The sequence below is a fragment of the Coccidioides posadasii genome, chromosome 1 (assembly GCF_018416015.2).
Source record: "Coccidioides posadasii str. Silveira chromosome 1, complete sequence".
NCBI classification, from domain to species: domain Eukaryota; kingdom Fungi; phylum Ascomycota; class Eurotiomycetes; order Onygenales; family Onygenaceae; genus Coccidioides; species Coccidioides posadasii.
Window position 1 is genome coordinate 1,507,264 of NC_089407.1, and position 16,746 is coordinate 1,524,009.

Sequence of the window (16,746 nt, forward strand, 5' to 3'; positions counted from 1 at the left end):
GTATATGTACTTGTGCTCGAGAAGATGCCAAGCATATTTTGCTTTGTTCACAATTAACATGGGAGCAGGGGCTGCACCATAGTTACTCGGTAACTACAATATCAGCAGAAGCAGCTCCAGGCACTTTGACGCAGGGAAGTAAACGTAATTTCCCACACAAGTTTTCATCACCTGCTTTGGCTTTCAAGCCCGCCCCGAGAAGTGCAACGTCAAACCGTCCCCACTTCATCTAGACACAGATGGAACGATCCCCGAGCAATAAGTCGATTATGTAGTCATGACGACTTTGACTGTCAAGATAACAACGACCCTCAAAATGCCTTGAAACCCGACATCCCTGCCTCCTCGTCCTTGCGATCCCTACTAGAAGCTACGCAAGATCCATGGTTAAGGTCATCCCTGCTTCGCAGGGAATCACAGTGCGCAACTGTGCTCCATCAAACAGCTCCAAAAAATATGGAAACGCACCGACTAGTTATTATAGAATAGATAGTACGTACTGCGGGATTTAAGATCGTGAGTACATCGGATCTATATCTATTCCGCTGTTGATATAAAGGTCTTGAAGATCTGTTTTTAAAACCGAAATACACAAGTCACGTCCATCTTCAGACATATCAAGGGGCTTATGGTGCCAGAGAGCCAACCCCCCACTGTGGATATGTAACTACATATAAAGCACCGAAACACTATTCAGTCTCTTCTGCACCAACGTATTCTCCCTTTTCCCATTGGCTTCATCGCTCAAGAACTTTCCAACTCGGGGCCCTGTACATTACTATCGGAAGAGTTACGTTCCTTGTGGTCAGTTGAGAAGAAAATATCTTCTTCTTTTTGTTCTCTTAAAATCTCAAATCCCATCCAATCTTTGGCCCAATGACGGGCAAAGCATCAGCGACACTCTGCACATCCTTGTCGCCCCGGCCACTCAAATTCAGGACAATGTTCTTCCCCTTGCCCATCTTCTTTGCAAGCTCGATCACGCCGTACACTGCGTGGGACGATTCCAGGGCGGGAATAATGCCTTCCAACTCGGCAATAGTCCGGAAACCAATAAGAGCCTGAGCGTCTGTGGCAGCAATGAACTCGGCTCTCGAGGTGTCTTTCCAAGAACTTAATTCCGGCCCGACGCCGGGATAGTCTAGACCAGCCGAAATGGAGTGAGTTTCGGAGATCTGGCCGTGTTCGTCCTGGAGAACGTAGGTTCGCACGCCGTGAAGAACACCTTTGGTTCCTCCAGAGAGAGTCGCCGAGTGCTTTCCCGTTTCAATTCCGTCGCCTCCAGCTTCGACACCCAGCAGTTTGACGCTAAGATCGTCCGCGAAGGGATAGAACATGCCAACAGCATTGCTACCTCCGCCGACACAAGCAACCACGGCATCGGGGAGTCTGCCTGTTAGCTCCTTCATTTGCTGCTTCGTCTCTTCACCGATTACCGACTGGAATGTACGAACGATAGTCGGGAAGGGATGAGGGCCAATCGCTGAGCCGATGATGTAGTGTGTAGTTTCGAGATCGACGACCCAGGCACGAAGTGCTTCGTTGACGGCGTCACGGAGTGTCCGAGAGCCAGCTTCAACAGCTACCACGGACGCCCCGAGAAGCTTCATGCGGAACACATTGAGCGCCTGTCGACGGACGTCCTCTGCACCCATGTAAACAACACACTCCATGCCAAATTTTGCGCACACAGTTGCGGTAGCTACACCGTGCTGGCCTGCTCCAGTTTCGGCAATGATTCTGGTCTTTCCAAGACGCTTTGCAAGCAAAACTTGGCCGAGTGCGTTATTGATTTTGTGACTTCCTGTATGATTTAGATCTTCTCGCTTGATGTAAATGTTAGCGCCCCCAGCGTGTTCGGTGAGGCGCTGAGCGAAATGCAGATTACTGGGACGTCCCATGTAAGGGTAGTACGAGCGATATTCTTCCCAGAATTTAGGATCATTCTTGGCTTCGTTAAATCCAGCCTCCAGTTCAGCGAGACAATCCATGAGTGACTCCGGAACATATTGCCCACCAAACTCTCCAAAGCGTGCTGGGATCGCAGCTGGATTCCCGGTCACATTAAGAGCCTCGAGCTGGTCAACGAGCCCCGGTCCTGGGCTGGAACCCTCCTTGATAACTTTGTCGACTTGTGCCCCCGTGGGTTCCTGCGCTTCTGCCAGTGCCTCAGTGAGGCCAATTTCCCTCGTGAACGGCTCTGACAGCTTGCTCCGATCAACCGTCCTTCCCGTGATGCTTGAACAGTACTCTTTGATCTTCTGGGCTCTCTGGCCTTCAGGTGCTTCACCCAGCACGGTGATCATTTGGCTTCCGATAACGACACCCTCCGCAATTTCTTGGACGTTCAGGAAATGCTCCCTCGTGCTCACGCCGAAACCAACAGCAGCTGGTATATTTCCGGAATAGCTGTGAACTCGTGCCAGAAGCTCTGGAAGGCCCGTACTTAGTCGACCCGTGGCGCCAGTGACACCCATTCTCGACACAACATAGATAAAAGAATCGGCGATGCTGCAGAGTAGTCTCATTCGGGAGTCTGAGGTAGCAGGGGCAATCAGAGGGACATACGAGAGCCTACACATAGAGCATGAATATCAGCATCGCCACAGTTTTAAAACACACTCCCCGCGGTGACTGACTCACCCTTCCTTCTTGCATAGATCTCTAAATCGAACGGCTTCCTCTGGTGGCAGATCAACCATAATGAAGCCATTGATCCCGGCGGCTTTAGCGGTTTTCAGTATCTTTTCCTCGCCATATCGCAAGAGCGGGTTGTAGTAGCCCATAAGCAGCACGGGAGCTCTCAATCCCCGATCCCTCGCCTGGCGAACCATTTCAAGCACAGAAGTGATAGTAACACCATGTTGCAACGCCTGAGTGTTCGCGCGCTGGATGGTGGGGCCATCGGCAATGGGATCTGTAAAGGGCACACCGAGCTCGATGATATCTGCCGTCCAAAAAAGGAGAGAAATGGAAAGGTTAGCTGACAGATAATCACAGATACCTTCATTGAGAAAAAAAAATGTATATATATATAGATGTAGCGAAAAAAAATTTTTGCGCCCTTACCGGCTCCACCCTCTTCCATGCCCAATATGATATCAACGGTTTCGTCAGGGCGGGGATACCCCGCGGTGACATACGCAACCAGCGCAGAGCGTCCCTCTCGCTTGCATTGTGCAAATGTCTGCTTTATGCCCTCCATGATGGAAGTTGCTTTTCTGCCCTCCGTCTGGTTAGGCGTTGGTGTCTTTCCTTGCTCTTCGATCCGATCAAAGCGAATTGCGGGGAATTAATTTTGGAGTGAAGGGGAATGGGAATTGAAAAATTAAAGACGAAAAAAAAAAAAAAAAAAAGAAAAAAGAGAAAAGGAAAGGAGCTACAGACGCTTAAGCAGTCAGCCCGGTAGGAGGAGGAGGATAAAGGGAGAAGAGTTGAGGGAGAGAGAGCTTTCTGGGGAGCAACAAACTGCGAGAGTGGCGCTGACTCACTGCTGGATGGCTTGCGATTTCGAATATCGAGCCGCAGAAAATTTGGGGGGTTTCGGAGATACTCGCCCGCCTCGCGATCAGATTGCCCCCCAGCAGCAGCTCCCGATTTCCACTGGCTAAACTTACTCCGAGCTAGCCAGGAACACGCCAGCCAGCCCCCTAACGCAAAACTCCGCACTTCGAGGGCAAGCCGAGTTTTTCATTTTCGCCACCCACGGGCGCGCGAGACGGGTACTCACGTAAATCGTGAATGAGCACAATATTTGGAAGATGATATGGAGTATTCTAAGAACCAATTGAATTGAATTCAAAAAACTATCTGATATCTGAGTCGGCGCCCATTATAACTCCCAGTAGCTATATTTCCATCCAAAATAACCAAGATCGGAAAAAGGTGTATTAGGATCCCTTGCGACAGGCTCGCAGCAGCAAAATCACCAAGTCAAGCTCCAATATCCAAAAAAAAAAAAAAAGAGGAAAATCAAAAACAACGCAAAAGCATCCAATATCAAAAAGCCCACGCAAAACACAAGCAACAAGTCAAAAAACAAAACCGCCACTTTTTCCCGTGCAGGACGCCAAGAAATAGTCCCGTTCCCATATCCGATGCAATGCTGTGTAAAAAGGAGCGGCTGATGCTAAACCAAAAAGCATGCAAAATTTTCGACAAAAAGGAATGACCGTGCCCAGTTTTCCTTCAAATGCAAATAAATGCGCGTCAACCGGACCTACCCAGAAACAAGCTTTGATAAACAAGAGGGGGCGTCTATTAAAACACAATATCCAAAGGCGAAGGAGAGTCGTCGGGTGAGATATTAGAGAAACGCCTTTGGGGAAAGAGGATGATTAGTGTAAGGGAGGTTCCAAAAAAGGGATTAGAGCCGCGATATAAGTAAGACGCCGTCCACCTGTGTCATCGACATAAAGGAGTGAGACATGACCAGGGGGGAATCATCTGTGAAAGCAAAAAAAAAAAAAAAGACCAACCAACGCCGCGCTTGTTTCTGACAGGTCGTCAAAGGAGTGGCAGAAGGAAATTCGTGACCATTATTATATCAGTGCATCGGAGGTGTAAAAGGAGCGACTCACGGGACCAGCATCTTCCAAAGATGAAATCGCTCGCATAAAAAGCGGAAAAAAAAAAAAATACAAAACCGCTATGCAATACAAAAAATTATCGAATTAGAACAATTACGGTGATTCGAAAGACGGCGGAAACAAGGTACTGGGTAGGATCAAGAAATAGGGGGAGCGAGGTCGACGTCAAGAAGTGGTCTGGCGGCGCACAGCGTGACTTAAGGTGAATTGATGACTATCGAAAAGGTAACTCTCTTAGACACCGCCGCCTGGATGACTGGGAGGGTAGGACGAGTGATTGGCGTCTCGGCCAACAGTTGTGAAGTTTCCAGAATAGGAGTACGGCAGGTCTTGAGGGGCCGGGTGAGTGGAAGAAGGGCTAGAGGTGACAAAGTTGTTGAAATCAAAGGAACCGTGACGCGGGATCAAGGCTGGCGACGACACTTGTTGTTGCTGGGCGCGATGGAATTGATAGGCCGCGTGCTGATTGTCGATGGAAGGCACAACAGCACGCATTGGTGAGGCTACCGCCATTTGATTGTTGCCATAAACCTGAGCGCGGAACTGTGGAGGTACACCTAGAGCACTAGAAACGTCGACAATACGCTGTGAAGATCCGGCAGGATAGTCCAACTGGCCGTTAACATTGACATTGACGGGATAGTTTGAAGCCAGGGGCGCTTGAAGAGTTCCTGCTGTTGAAGAGTAACTGGCAGACTGTAGGAAGGCGATTTAGCATCTGGCTGACCGCAGAATCTAAAAGAGGGAGAGTGATAGACTTACGTATTTTCCAATAATCTTCTTCAATGCATGAGCTAGAATTCTCCATGGAAACACCTTGACGTCCTTCTCAATATTTCGCGGTTTCGGGTTCGGGAAGCCCATGATGACTTTGAAGAACTCTTCGCTCTCCGCTTTTGCCTTCGAAACGGTCAACGGGCGGAAACCCTCAAGATTCCTACGAATCCGGTTCTTCTCTTCCACGGTAAATCTAACTCCGACAAGCGATTCAAGCAGGTAGATGGTGTCAACGCTGGTCACATAGCACTCTTTCTTGCCAGCCCAGTAAATGCAGCTGATACAGATACTGTTGGGAGCACGATCAGCAGGCGCTACGGGAGCGAAATCCGCATGGATACTGCTGCCAGTTTGATGACGCGTGAATTGTACAAGTCGTCTTTGAACTTCCTGTTCATCTTTCGACCAGTTATCTGCCATGGAGTCAAGGTCGCCATTCAACTTGAGAACTGCCTTTGTGGGATACATCGCATAAGGGTTAAAAGACTGGTTTTGAGATACTGCTCCGGAACCTGCGAGCGATTGTTGAATTGTAGAAGTTCGGATGAGAGTCGGGTTTTGACCAGTCCTAACAGAGAGAGGCAATTCCGTGGTTTGAGAGAGCGGCGTCATATTATATCGAGGGTTGAAGTCTGCAATGGTGCTGTCTGGAAAGGCTGGGCTCCAAGATGACGCCAGAGGGGATGGGGCTTTGATTCTAGATTGAGAAACGTTGGCATAGACATCTAGCTGCGTTGGGGGAAGCGGCGAAGGAACGCGCTGGCCGTTGGCAGGATAGCCCGTCATCGATGCCGGAGTAGGAAGATAGGCCGAGTAGGGGGATGCTGACAAACTACTTTCGGCGTAGACTGAACTTCTTGGGCTGTCTTTGGTTCTCAATTGTTTCACTGGCGCCGAGTTCGAGGAGGAAATGTCATCTGAGCCGCAAGACATCTTTCTCTTCCGAGACCCTGGAGAAACAGCTTGAACGGACTGTTCATAACTAAAGGCACCGATTTGCACCATGTGAGTTGTGGGTCCCTCAGGGTCCTCCATTACTAACTGAACAGGGATTGAAGAAGAAGTCGATTCTGTTGAGGAGAACGGTGGTACATCGACTGTAAGGGCGTATTGGAACAGAACTTTCTGGACACCTACAAGGGCCACAGAGCATTCACAGCGTGAGGATCCAAATATCAAAGTAAACGACCACGGAACCGGGTTGATAATGTCCAAAGTTGACTGTATTTGGACTGTCAATTTTGTGCCTTCCGCCCCATTGGCTGGGTCGAAGCTAACAACTTCAGGTGGTGGCCGTGTGGACGCCTCTAAGCTCGGAGAGCGCGGGAAATCAAAGGGGGAGCCGGCATATCCTCTATTACCTACATAGTGGATACTTTCATCGTCTGAAACGGGATGACTTTCAAGAACGGGAGTGAAAAGTTGCCCAGAGTATGGCGCTTGGGCATATGCCGGCAACGCGCCTTGATAGAGAGCTCCTGTCGTTCCATCATAGTCTAGAAGAGCCAATGTCAGTTATTAATCTACTGAGTATGTGTGTGACCTTGCATATCCAAACTCGGTCGTATTGATTGGAGATATACTAACCTAACAGATCGGTTGGTTGACACTTCTCGTAAGTCGACATGGACATCGGGCCTCCAGTCTTGGCCCAAAGGCCGTCTGAGAATGTTCCTGCAAATCTTGACTCCTCCGGATCTGAAAAGTCGACTGATTCGTCAAATATCAAAGGCGACTGGAAGTCCAGATCGAACTAGATCAACAATATCAGTACTCCGTACCGAGCCACTACACGTTCAACACGGATATTTCCGATATGTTTCCGGTAATCCGCATAGGGAAAAGGTAAGGAACCAGAATCTTACCTGGGTAGTGAGTCCCTTTGAATACGCCAGGGTGACGGTGCTGCAAAAGATGCAGCAAGAACGGATTTGGTTTAGTAAGCGAGTGACTGAGATCTGACTGATCTCGCAAAAAAAAAAAAAAAAAAAAAAGCCTGGATATGTCTCGGAAGCGCTTAATTGCACTTCGAGCCAAAAGCGAGCGACAGAAAGAGACTGTCAATGAGTCTCAAAATCACACAAACCACAGAAAGGGCGGCGAGTTAACATCCAGGGAGCACACGATAAGTCAAATAAAATATGTGGTTGCTGATCGCGCCACAGCCAATATGTCGATCGTTGGTTTCCTTCAATCGCAAAGCACGCTTCGAGTGCAAAGCCGCTTGCAGTGTGTGATTTTGAGAATTGAGAGCAAAATGTACGACAAAAGCTGGGTCAATGGTCAGCATTAGGAGTTTGACAATCGGCTGGCGGCATCATCGTATTAGCAGACTTACCGAGTGAATAAAACAAAGTATAGCTTAAAAAAAAAAAAAAAACCAAATGTCGCCCGACGCAGATATGCGCTGGAAACTCAACTAGACCTGCGATGATGTCCTGAAAGAAAACGTTCGTTAGTCTATAGACAGGTTGACATCCAACAAGAAGGAGACATGAACCATGGTACCCGATAACCATTGTGGCTACGAACCAATGAGAAGCAGAAGATGCCCAAATAGCCTCTTGACCTGCAGCTTAGAGATAGCAAGGTAGGAACGCGTCGTTGCTTACCTTGGCCCGGTCGCCTTTGACAGTGTGGAATCCACTTTGGCTAGTGGTTGATACGCCCCGGTAGGATGCCGCTCTTTCAGAGATGAAAGGTCCCAAGAAAACGCAAAGGAAGATTCAAGGGACTAATCCTTTTTGCGAACAGAATGCGGAAAAGAAGATGTCCGTGGACAGGCCCACAAGAAAATTGGTCCTTGATGCCGCGCAGATAGGGATTTTCCTCGTGGTGTTGGGTCTGCGTGCGCCTTGCAGATACTCGATCAACCGACGGAACGGTACAGCACACGGGATGGATTGTCGAGTTGCTTTGAGCACAGCAATGGAATGTGCCGGTGTCCTGCTTCAATGGAATGAATTTCGCATGGACCTCTTTCTTGATCCCTCTTTTTTTTTTTTTTTTTTTTTCTTTTTTTTTCCCTTTAATTTTTTTTTCAATTCTTTCTCTTTTTGCTTAGAGTATATGATTTTCTTTTTTCCTTCCCTCAAGAGGTATATACTGTATTCTGTTCTGTCGCCCAAAAGGGGAGGGGGGGAAGTCTCCCTCGGAGCCTAGTTTAAAAAAGTGAAGGAAGAAAAGAGACCTTCTGTGGAAGTAGAGTGTGTTGAGAGATGGATGGGAGAGCGAATGTGAATTCCCCAGCGATTTGAAAAATCGATAGCCACGGATTAAGAGATAGGATATTATGTACTAAGGGGGTTTTGTATATGTAGATTATATTTTCAGCCGTCGTCCGAAAAAGCACCTTAAAGCATGTAGCGAACGTAAATTCGTCGAAAAGCGAGTGTGTAGTTCTGGAGGGAACTGAACGAAGGGACAAACGATGGGGAGCGATGGATTTGGGTCAGAGCGCCATGGTCGAGGTGAGGGATGGGGGCGGGAGAGGGGAAGAAGAAGAGGTGGAGGAAGAAGAGGGAAGAAAAAAGAGAAGAGGAGAAGAGGAGGAGGAGGAGGAGGAAGAGCAGGAGGGAGGAAGTTGGAGGGTGCTGGTGGTGATATTATGTTATGACGAGCATATCGGGCCTGGAGGTATTTTCTGGAATGCTACAGTCACCCCCGCCACAAGCCAGAAAATGGGCAGCTTCAAACTCTCCAACGAAACGTGACAACTCTCGCTGGGCGACCGGGGTGGGCAGCCGCTGACCAGGGAAACTCGACAGCCGACATCTGGCGAAATACGGTTACCGGACCACTCAAATCAAGCAAACCACATGGCCGAAAGAAGACGGTTGTGTGGTGCGCCCCACCAATCACCGCCCGCTCCCAGACCCGCTCCGGTCCAAACATCCATATCCGCGTTACAGTACATTACGCAACCCCGTCCCTCGACTGTCGATGCCCCACGCCCGCGCCTACCGATGACGGCTGCAGCTCATCGCCTGGCCATTTCAAATTTTCGGCGCACGGAATCTTACAGCTTGTGTGCTGGTACCGTAACACAAGGTCGCTTTTAGATCATTAAGTAAGCGGCTTGGTTTATTACCGTGGGAAGCACGCAGAAACCGACCCCGGTACGGGATCACTCATCACGGTCCACCCGATATCAAAAATATCGAAAAGTAAAAAATAAAAGAAAAATAGGAAGGAAGAGAAAGGAAAAAGAAAACTATCGGGTTTATTCTAGAGGCAGTGCCACGTTTGGTTTGAGCGGTCATGTCTGGGGAAACTTTTTTTCGGACATTGTTTTATCGTAGCACTCTTCTCGCGGCTTCAGAGTTACGACGACACCCAGAGTTTTTGGCGAGTGTCCTCGCTGTACGGCGCATTCGCGCTAGATTCTGACTGGGGAGCGCCTTTTTTTTTTTTTTATCTACCTTTTTTTGTGTTGTCGGATCTTCGATACGAAACCACTAGCGACCGATCAAATAATTCACAGGACCAGCTAGCTGGCCGTAGCGTGTCCCAGGTTGAGCACCGCAAGATAGCCCGTCAAGAACAAGCTCTTCCCCCTCCCTTCCGAGCTCTGGAAACCAAAGCTGTCGGTCGTGTCGCTTTGACATTCGAAGCATTGACTCCAGTCAAGCTACGACGGTGCTTAAAAAAAAAAAAAAGAGAAAGCCCAGAATCAAGCAGAAACGTCCCATCCTAGCACGGTGCACTGCCTCGCCCTCCGATACAGGACCCCGTACAGAGTGCATACACAACTGTTCCTTTTCCCCCTCCCCCCGACTGGCAGCCTTGGCGATTCTTTCTCTCTGGCAGAGGTGCACGTTGAGTTGTTTCCTGCGCTGTCCCAGCATCGATACGGAAGAGCAGCCGGTACCTCCAATCAGATACATACTAGCCCGTACGGAGAGAGGTCCCAAGGTACCAGGTAATGCGGCCCGTATTGAGTTATGCCTGATCCGGTAACCCTCAAAGTCGCCAATTCTTGCCTCGCGAGGGGCCGCTCTACAGGGCTCTTCCATGCGAAACTCTCTCGCGCTCGCACCGATCCTCACCCTCCCGACAAGCGATGGTGCCGAACGAGCCAGCACGTCGCCAGTGAGCAGCGCGTCTCCATATCGCTGCTCGCCGTTGGATGGCGAATCTTTCAACAGCAGCCAGCCAGCCAGCCAACCGGCCAGCGGGACAGGCGACGTAACGCAGCCCTTCCTTACCACCCCCACGCGAGAACGATTCCTGTTGAGGTTCTTTTTACCTAAACTCACCACCTGGTTAGTTACCTGACTACGGAGTAAACATCTATATTTAGAACACAGCCTAAAGAGTTAGGCTTTTCCGGAGTAAACTCGAACCACTCTTTGCCTCTCCGATTCCCGAAGGATCCATCACCCACGCCCTAACGATCGCTTCTTTTTCTGCCCTCCGAACCTTTGACTTCTCACATCATTCCACTACGTAAGAGCCGCCCCGATGATCGACTTTTCAAGTTTGGAATTGTCCAGGGGCCGCGGACCATTCCTTGAACCTGATCCAACGCCCGCGTTTCCGCGCGAGGCGGCGCAGACAGGCCATGAGCGACGGTGGAGTATCCTCACAGTTAGCTCTCCATAGGAATAACAGTAAAAAAGAACCTGCAAAAATTGACATCTAGCTGGCCCCTCGATCCCCATTGGACGGACACTTGCTGCTCCAGCGGAGAGACCAGAGGCAAGCCAGATGGGCCATCGACGTTTCACTGCAGGACGCTTGAGATGTAGCAGGGCCTTCCACTCTCTCGACCCATTTTCGGGGAAAAGGAGTAAGGATGGCTCAATTACCATGATGACAACCGGGCGCTCCGTTCCAGCTTTGCGCGAAACTTTGCTCGAAGCTGCTAGCTTGTTGGGGGGGTTGGTTTGTTGTGGAATATGACCCCCAAAGGTAGAATTCCTTTCTTTTTCTAATTTTTTTTTTTTTTTTCCTCTTCTTTTTTCCAACGCCAATTGGACCCGTGAAGAAAAAAAAAGTAAAATAAGGTAAAATAAAATAAAAATTAAACTCTCCCTCTGGAATCTTGTGAAGAGAGATCACAGGCGGGTACAACTCGGCAAAAGGATTCCATGGGAACATCGTCTGGCGTTCCTGATGGCTTCATTCCCCTTATCCACACATGATGCACAAATACACGACTAAACTTCTTCACACCGTATCTGTTTCGAGTCAGCCGGCCGTTTTGTGTCTGCTGAACAAAGTTTGCTCCTAAAAAACTACTCAGCCCATCAAGCTCAACTCTGGTTCCGCTGAAAAAAAATCCGAGATTTGAGCGGATGACCAAAGAATAATAACGGGAGGCCCTTTGTCGGGCCCTGTTTCCAACTGGATGCAACTCCCACACACGTGTTTATGGGAAAGTTTCCTCAAGCCCGTTTGGTTCGATGCTACATAAAACGACAGCGAAGAGATGGATGTCAATGACAGAGGCGTTTTCCCTCTCTTTTTTTTTTTGTTTTTTCGTGGTGCTCTGTTCCCCGTAGCAGCCTATCCCATCCTTAGCATCCTGCACTAGTCCTATTTTTAGGGCCTTTTTCTCTCCTTCTTTTGGCTCCTGTGTTTGCCAAAAACGTGAAAGCTCTAACATGCGTCAGGTGACGTCTTTAGCTTTCCGCACGAACTCGACATGAAACGAGGGAGCCGGCGAACGACGAGGATCCCCTTCTCCCTCCCGCGCTAGGTACGGAGTTAAGGGGGTAAAAGAAGGAGAAAATGAACATTGAAACCAAGTTCTCGAATTTTCAGTCAAGAGCGCTGCACATCCATCCCCGTGCGAAACGTGATGGGCGCTCAGTTCAAGTGCCAGAAGACCTTGCTCGCACATCACTCAAACCCCGAAATCTTGCGTCTGTGGAGCCGAGTGCTCTGGCGCGAGTTTCAAGAAGCCTACCAGAGTCCCTCGTAGCTTTGGTTCAAGCTCCTTCATCCCTAGCTAGGGGGGAGGGGAGAATGAAACGTCAATTGCTAGCAAAGTCTTCCTGGAGCTCCGAGTCAAGCTTCGATGAACTTCCATCTCCACAACAAGAAGCACGAAGTGCCTGATTTGTTGATTCCAGCATGCCTGGCATTGTGGAGATTGAACAGTTTGAAAGCTCCAAAAGAAAAAAAAGGGGGAAGAGGGGGAGAGAGCTCTCTTTCTTTGCTTTTTTTCTTCTTTTCAGGCTTCCCCCTTCATCGTCGTTTCATCTTGGAGCAATGCAAAGCTTTTCTTTTGTGTGGTGTAATTACTCCCAACGTTATGAACATGCCAGGGTTGGCTTTGCGCTTGGGCTCCCGGCTTAACGCAGGACCTGGTGCTCAATGGCGGGGGGGGCCTGGCCCTTGAAGATCAAACGATCCCCCAGGAAATTTTCTTTTTCCTTATTTTCTTTTATTTTTTTTCTCTGGATTATTTGCATATTTTGACAGAAGTTTAATTTTCCTGGTGACGATCTTACTTCCTTATCAGTCCCATGACTTCAAAAGCGCGGATCTTGGGATGGAGCAGCAGCTGCCCTGCTTTTCCGCCAAAAACAAGCGACTCTCATTTCGACTGTTCTCTAGGATACCTTGTCCAGATCCCTCATGCGTCCTACATTATGTACAACTCGTAGAGGACATAGCTACACGAATTGCACAGGGTTGACGTTGCATTTTTCCCTTTCTGATCTCGTCTCATTCGCTTGGGGAAAACCGGACAAAGATTTCTTGGAAATCCGAGAATGAAAAAAAAATGAAATCCGATCTCCCATCCTGGAAAATCCAAATTTCAACTAAATACTTGTTTCGCAATTTCGCAACCCAACCCAACCCCCCCAGCCTGGTCCAGGTGTCAAAAGCTATGGGTCCAAGGAGATTACGGCGAGAAAGCAACTGGCCAGGAGTTAGCAAAGCGAGGGAGGCTCGAGCTCTAGGATCGTGGAATTCCGTAGATCCCCGCAGCGGATTCCAGTTTCAACTGGACAGGTAAGAGCATACAGAGGGATTTAGAGAGATGATACTACCACTCACCTCTTTAACGAACGAACGAAGATACGGAGTAAACCCACTCACTCCCCCGTAACTACGTGACCCCAAAGAAGATTTGAAAATGAGCGCAATGCGGCCTTTACAGCTTGCTGTCGGACACGCCGTCATTGGCGATCCGAATGACCAATTTGCCAAACTGGCTTCCCTGCTTCATGTCGTCAAATAGGCTATCGATCTCTTTGATGTTGTTGATACCCTGCACCACGCGCCACACAATGGGCTGGATGCCATGCGCTTTGACGAAGTTGACCATGTCTTCAAATTCCTTTCTCGAGCCCATCGTCGAGCCCTTGACGTCTATGTTCTTAAGCACGGCTTGCATGAAGAAAGGCATCTTCGGCGCGATCGTCATGCCGTAAACGGAGAGAACTCCTCCGGCCTGTAATCATAAAGAAGGGAGGGCAAATCAGTGAGCGGATCAGAGGGCGATTAATGCCGTGTTGGGTGCGAAGGGAAGTAGATCCCCATAAGAAAAGAAAAACTAACCTTGAGCAGCCGGGCTGATTTCTCGACAATATCTCCACCCGCACCGTCGATTATGGCGTCAAAGTTCCTCTTCCCCTTCGGCAGCATGCCAAGCAGTTTCTTGTCCCATCCGTCCTCCTTATAATTTACCCCCCCGCGAGCACCCAGCTCGGTAGCTTGTCTGAGTTTCTCCTCGCTCGAGCTCGTGACGTAGACATCGGCGCCTCGGGCGACTGCGAATCTCAACGCCATCAGGGCGACTCCACCACCGATCCCCGTGATCAAAACCGCCGCACCGGCCTTGGAGTTCTTATCGCCAGCTTTGGTGACAAGAGCACGCCAGGCAGTCAGGCCTGTCAAGGGCAGAGCAGCGGCCTCGACGTCGCTCAGATGCTCGGGCGCTAGCTCAACCTCCGTCACGTCCAGAGTGACATACTCCTGCAACGTGCCCTTGGGATTAGCCTTCGTTCCGCCCATGATGGCATATCCCGTTGGCGACTCTGGACCGTCCTCTGAATCTTTCCATCCTGTGCCCGGGTTCAGAATGACTCGCTTTTCGATCCAGGATTGTGGCTCTCGGACTTGTGGGCCGGCTGCGACCACGACGCCCACTCCGTCCGCGAGGAGAGGGGTGTCGAACGAAACACCCGGGTACAGGTGCTGGCGGATGAAGAGGTCTCTGTGGTTTAGAGCCGCGGCGGTGATCTTGATGAGGAGCTCGGTGCCTTGGGGCGTGGGCTTGGGGATGTCCCGAAGGGCGAGAGGGTAGTAGACTTTGCCCGGCTTACCCGGCTGGCCGTCGGTGGAGGAGACGGTGATGGCGTGCATGGTTGGTGCTGCTTTAGAATTCGCGAAGAGTACTCAGCAGATACTAATGATATCCTATAATGTCCCGACGAGGCTCAATGGCAAAGATTAGAGCTTAGACTTTCTATATATACTCGATATCAATCAGCATAACCGGATGTCTCCCAGAACTACATATTTTCCCTCGGCCACCGCACGGAATCAACTGTCGAGGAGTCAACTCGACGTACCTGTACTCCGTACTGCTTCCTTCTAACGCTAAATATCGAGCTCAATTCCTGATTGAACCGCAAGCTTCAAAATGCACTCTTCTGAATAATTATCTCATTAACACCAGCAACATCGAATCTCCAGCAGCCAGCTTTCCCAGGCGTCGTTCTAACGCCGCCGCCAAAGTGACCCCACAACAGGCATGATGACTAGTTAGTTAGTTAACTAGCTTACAAATGTGACGCGCTGCAACCTCCTCATACATTTATTTTCCCACCGACCGAATCCGATAAATGAAGATCCCGTTCGGCTGTGGGCGACGGGGGTCAGTTTCTGCCGAGACCAGCTGTTTTCAAGGGCGAGATTTGATTCTGCGTGCTGTTCAATGCTGTCTATATGGTGTGTGAAGTCGATATATCGGTGGTTTGATGTCGTCGCGGGCGGGCAATGAGCCGAGGTTTCTTCAGTTTCCCCAATGCTTGTTTGCCCGGGCCGAGCGTGGGCAAAAGTCGGCAAAGGAGATAGGTGCAATCACTGACGTTCAAACAAAGAGGGGGTGAATACAAAGAGAAAGCGATAGTAAAAAAAAAAAAATAAAAATAAAAATACCAAAAATAAATATAAAAATATCAAAGAAAAAGTGGAGAGTTGTTTGCTTGAATAAACTGATGATAAATTGATTACCCGAATATGGTAAGACTCAACTGGGATGCTGGTTTGTTTGCTCTTTGACTAGGAACTAATCGACGTCATCCAGAATGTTTCGAACCTCGTATATAAAAGGACATTTTCAAGATTTACTACTCTTTCTCACCCACATACCCCTTTTGATACATCATGAACAAGAAGCCAAGCCAAGAACAAGACAACACACACTTTGCCTCCGGCTACCTTTCGTAATGCTATAAACGATGGTCTGAGAAGTGTGACGACAAAACTTCCCTTAACACAATGAGTGAATCTGTACATATACATAGCAGTCATAGGCGGTGAAAGTCTCTCAGACTGTGAATTAAAACTCGTAGCATCAAGTTCGCCACCTAGGGGTGAACCACCGCGAATTGCCCCTTTCCCTTGACCAAGAAGCGGAATCATCACAATCTGAAAATCTCCTCTGGGAATGGTATGGGGTAAGCATCGACCATCCTCCCGAGGCAGTAGATGAGCCATCGGAAGACAGAGAGGATGACCGCTGGCGGCGGGTCCTGCTGAGGCTCGATTCATCGTCTGAGCTGTAACACGAGTCATCGAAGCCGAGCACGTTCCATCTCATAAGTGGCTCATCATCCGAGCTATCGTATCGTGATGATCCTGGAGCTTGCTGAGTGCGAAGGTGTGGTGTGGGTATGAACACAGGCTCGCGCCGTCCGGATGGTATCCTTGGATATATTGGTTCGGGTACCTGGCGGAATCCTGGCAACGAGCGATGACGATGCATGGAATGGGGACTGGTAGGGTTTGTCCTCGCCGGAGGAGGACGAGGGACCAAGTCATGCACATTTTGGTGGTGATGGATGTGGCGAGGGGCTATAATCCCATGACGCCCATCGTGAACATGGTGCTGGGGAACGCCGTAGCAATGAGAGCAATAGCAACCTGCCTGGACGCCGGTGCATCGGGATTGCTGTGCTCGTCGACCTTGTTGCTGCAGGAGAAGATTCTCTCCGCTGTGAAACCCAGGGCCGTAGTGTCGACACGGGTAGTTTCTTCCGGCGGTGCGGTTGTTGGGCCTGGAAAAGATCAGTGGAAACCCTAGCCGGCCTCTCCACCCGGTAGGATCGGGTGGTTGACGAGAGCGTTCAGCGAACATTGTCCTCCCTCGCTCTCATGCAGATCAAGGAGGTTTGTTTACAAGTGCTGGTATCCA

General features: G+C 49.5%; 5 protein-coding genes across 5 annotated transcripts; 1 reads left to right on the plus strand and 4 right to left on the minus strand.

Annotated features, from left to right (window-relative positions):
* Positions 1-501: 501 nt before the first annotated feature.
* Positions 502-3,484, minus strand: TRP5 (tryptophan synthetase). Its single transcript, XM_003071243.2, has 3 exons — positions 3,070-3,484; positions 2,644-2,947; positions 502-2,574 (listed from the first exon to the last, which is right to left on the minus strand). The coding sequence occupies exons 1-3, from the start codon at positions 3,203-3,205 to the stop codon at positions 843-845; spliced, it is 2,172 nt and encodes a 723-aa protein (XP_003071289.1). The 5' UTR covers positions 3,206-3,484; the 3' UTR covers positions 502-842.
* A 284-nt stretch (positions 3,485-3,768) lies between these two features.
* D8B26_000426 (uncharacterized protein) lies at positions 3,769-8,929 on the minus strand. The gene is made up of 5 exons (XM_003071244.2): positions 7,705-8,929; positions 7,232-7,637; positions 6,954-7,119; positions 5,352-6,862; positions 3,769-5,285 (listed from the first exon to the last, which is right to left on the minus strand). The coding sequence occupies exons 3-5, from the start codon at positions 6,997-6,999 to the stop codon at positions 4,824-4,826; spliced, it is 2,019 nt and encodes a 672-aa protein (XP_003071290.2). The 5' UTR covers positions 7,000-7,119; positions 7,232-7,637; positions 7,705-8,929; the 3' UTR covers positions 3,769-4,823.
* Positions 8,930-12,101: 3,172 nt separating this feature from the next.
* On the plus strand, positions 12,102-12,431 carry D8B26_000427 (uncharacterized protein; the record flags this gene model as incomplete). Its single annotated transcript, XM_066123228.1, has 1 exon — positions 12,102-12,431. The coding sequence occupies one exon, from the start codon at positions 12,102-12,104 to the stop codon at positions 12,429-12,431; it is 330 nt and encodes a 109-aa protein (XP_065979302.1).
* Positions 12,432-12,772: 341 nt separating this feature from the next.
* On the minus strand, positions 12,773-15,456 carry D8B26_000428 (uncharacterized protein). Its single transcript, XM_066123229.1, has 5 exons — positions 15,143-15,456; positions 14,900-15,088; positions 13,884-14,793; positions 13,380-13,776; positions 12,773-13,241 (listed from the first exon to the last, which is right to left on the minus strand). The coding sequence occupies exons 3-4, from the start codon at positions 14,688-14,690 to the stop codon at positions 13,477-13,479; spliced, it is 1,107 nt and encodes a 368-aa protein (XP_065979303.1). The 5' UTR covers positions 14,691-14,793; positions 14,900-15,088; positions 15,143-15,456; the 3' UTR covers positions 12,773-13,241; positions 13,380-13,476.
* Positions 15,457-15,906: 450 nt separating this feature from the next.
* On the minus strand, positions 15,907-16,689 carry D8B26_000429 (uncharacterized protein; the record flags this gene model as incomplete). Its single annotated transcript, XM_066123230.1, has 1 exon — positions 15,907-16,689. One exon carries the CDS (start codon positions 16,687-16,689, stop codon positions 15,907-15,909), a length of 783 nt encoding a protein of 260 aa, XP_065979304.1.
* Between the last annotated feature and the right edge of the window lie 57 nt (positions 16,690-16,746).

Bases quoted from the DNA above. Each gene is read 5' to 3' on its own strand.
- D8B26_000428 (XM_066123229.1), bottom strand. From the start codon at position 14,690: ATGCACGCCATCACCGTCTCCTCCACCGACGGCCAGCCGGGTAAGCCG. The intron at 13,777-13,883 runs GTTAGTTTTTCT...TTATGATTACAG, and splicing joins AATCAGCCCGGCTGCTCAAG to GCCGGAGGAGTTCTCTCCGT.
- D8B26_000426 (XM_003071244.2), bottom strand. From the start codon at position 6,999: ATGTCCATGTCGACTTACGAGAAGTGTCAACCAACCGATCTGTTAG. The intron at 6,863-6,953 runs GTTAGTATATCT...TGGCTCTTCTAG, and splicing joins TCAACCAACCGATCTGTTAG to ACTATGATGGAACGACAGGA. The intron at 5,286-5,351 runs GTAAGTCTATCA...GCCTTCCTACAG, and splicing joins AGAAGATTATTGGAAAATAC to TCTGCCAGTTACTCTTCAAC.
- TRP5 (XM_003071243.2), bottom strand. From the start codon at position 3,205: ATGGAGGGCATAAAGCAGACATTTGCACAATGCAAGCGAGAGGGACGC. The intron at 2,948-3,069 runs GTAAGGGCGCAA...TTTGGACGGCAG, and splicing joins CATGGAAGAGGGTGGAGCCG to ATATCATCGAGCTCGGTGTG. The intron at 2,575-2,643 runs GTGAGTCAGTCA...CTCTATGTGTAG, and splicing joins GATCTATGCAAGAAGGAAGG to GCTCTCGTATGTCCCTCTGA.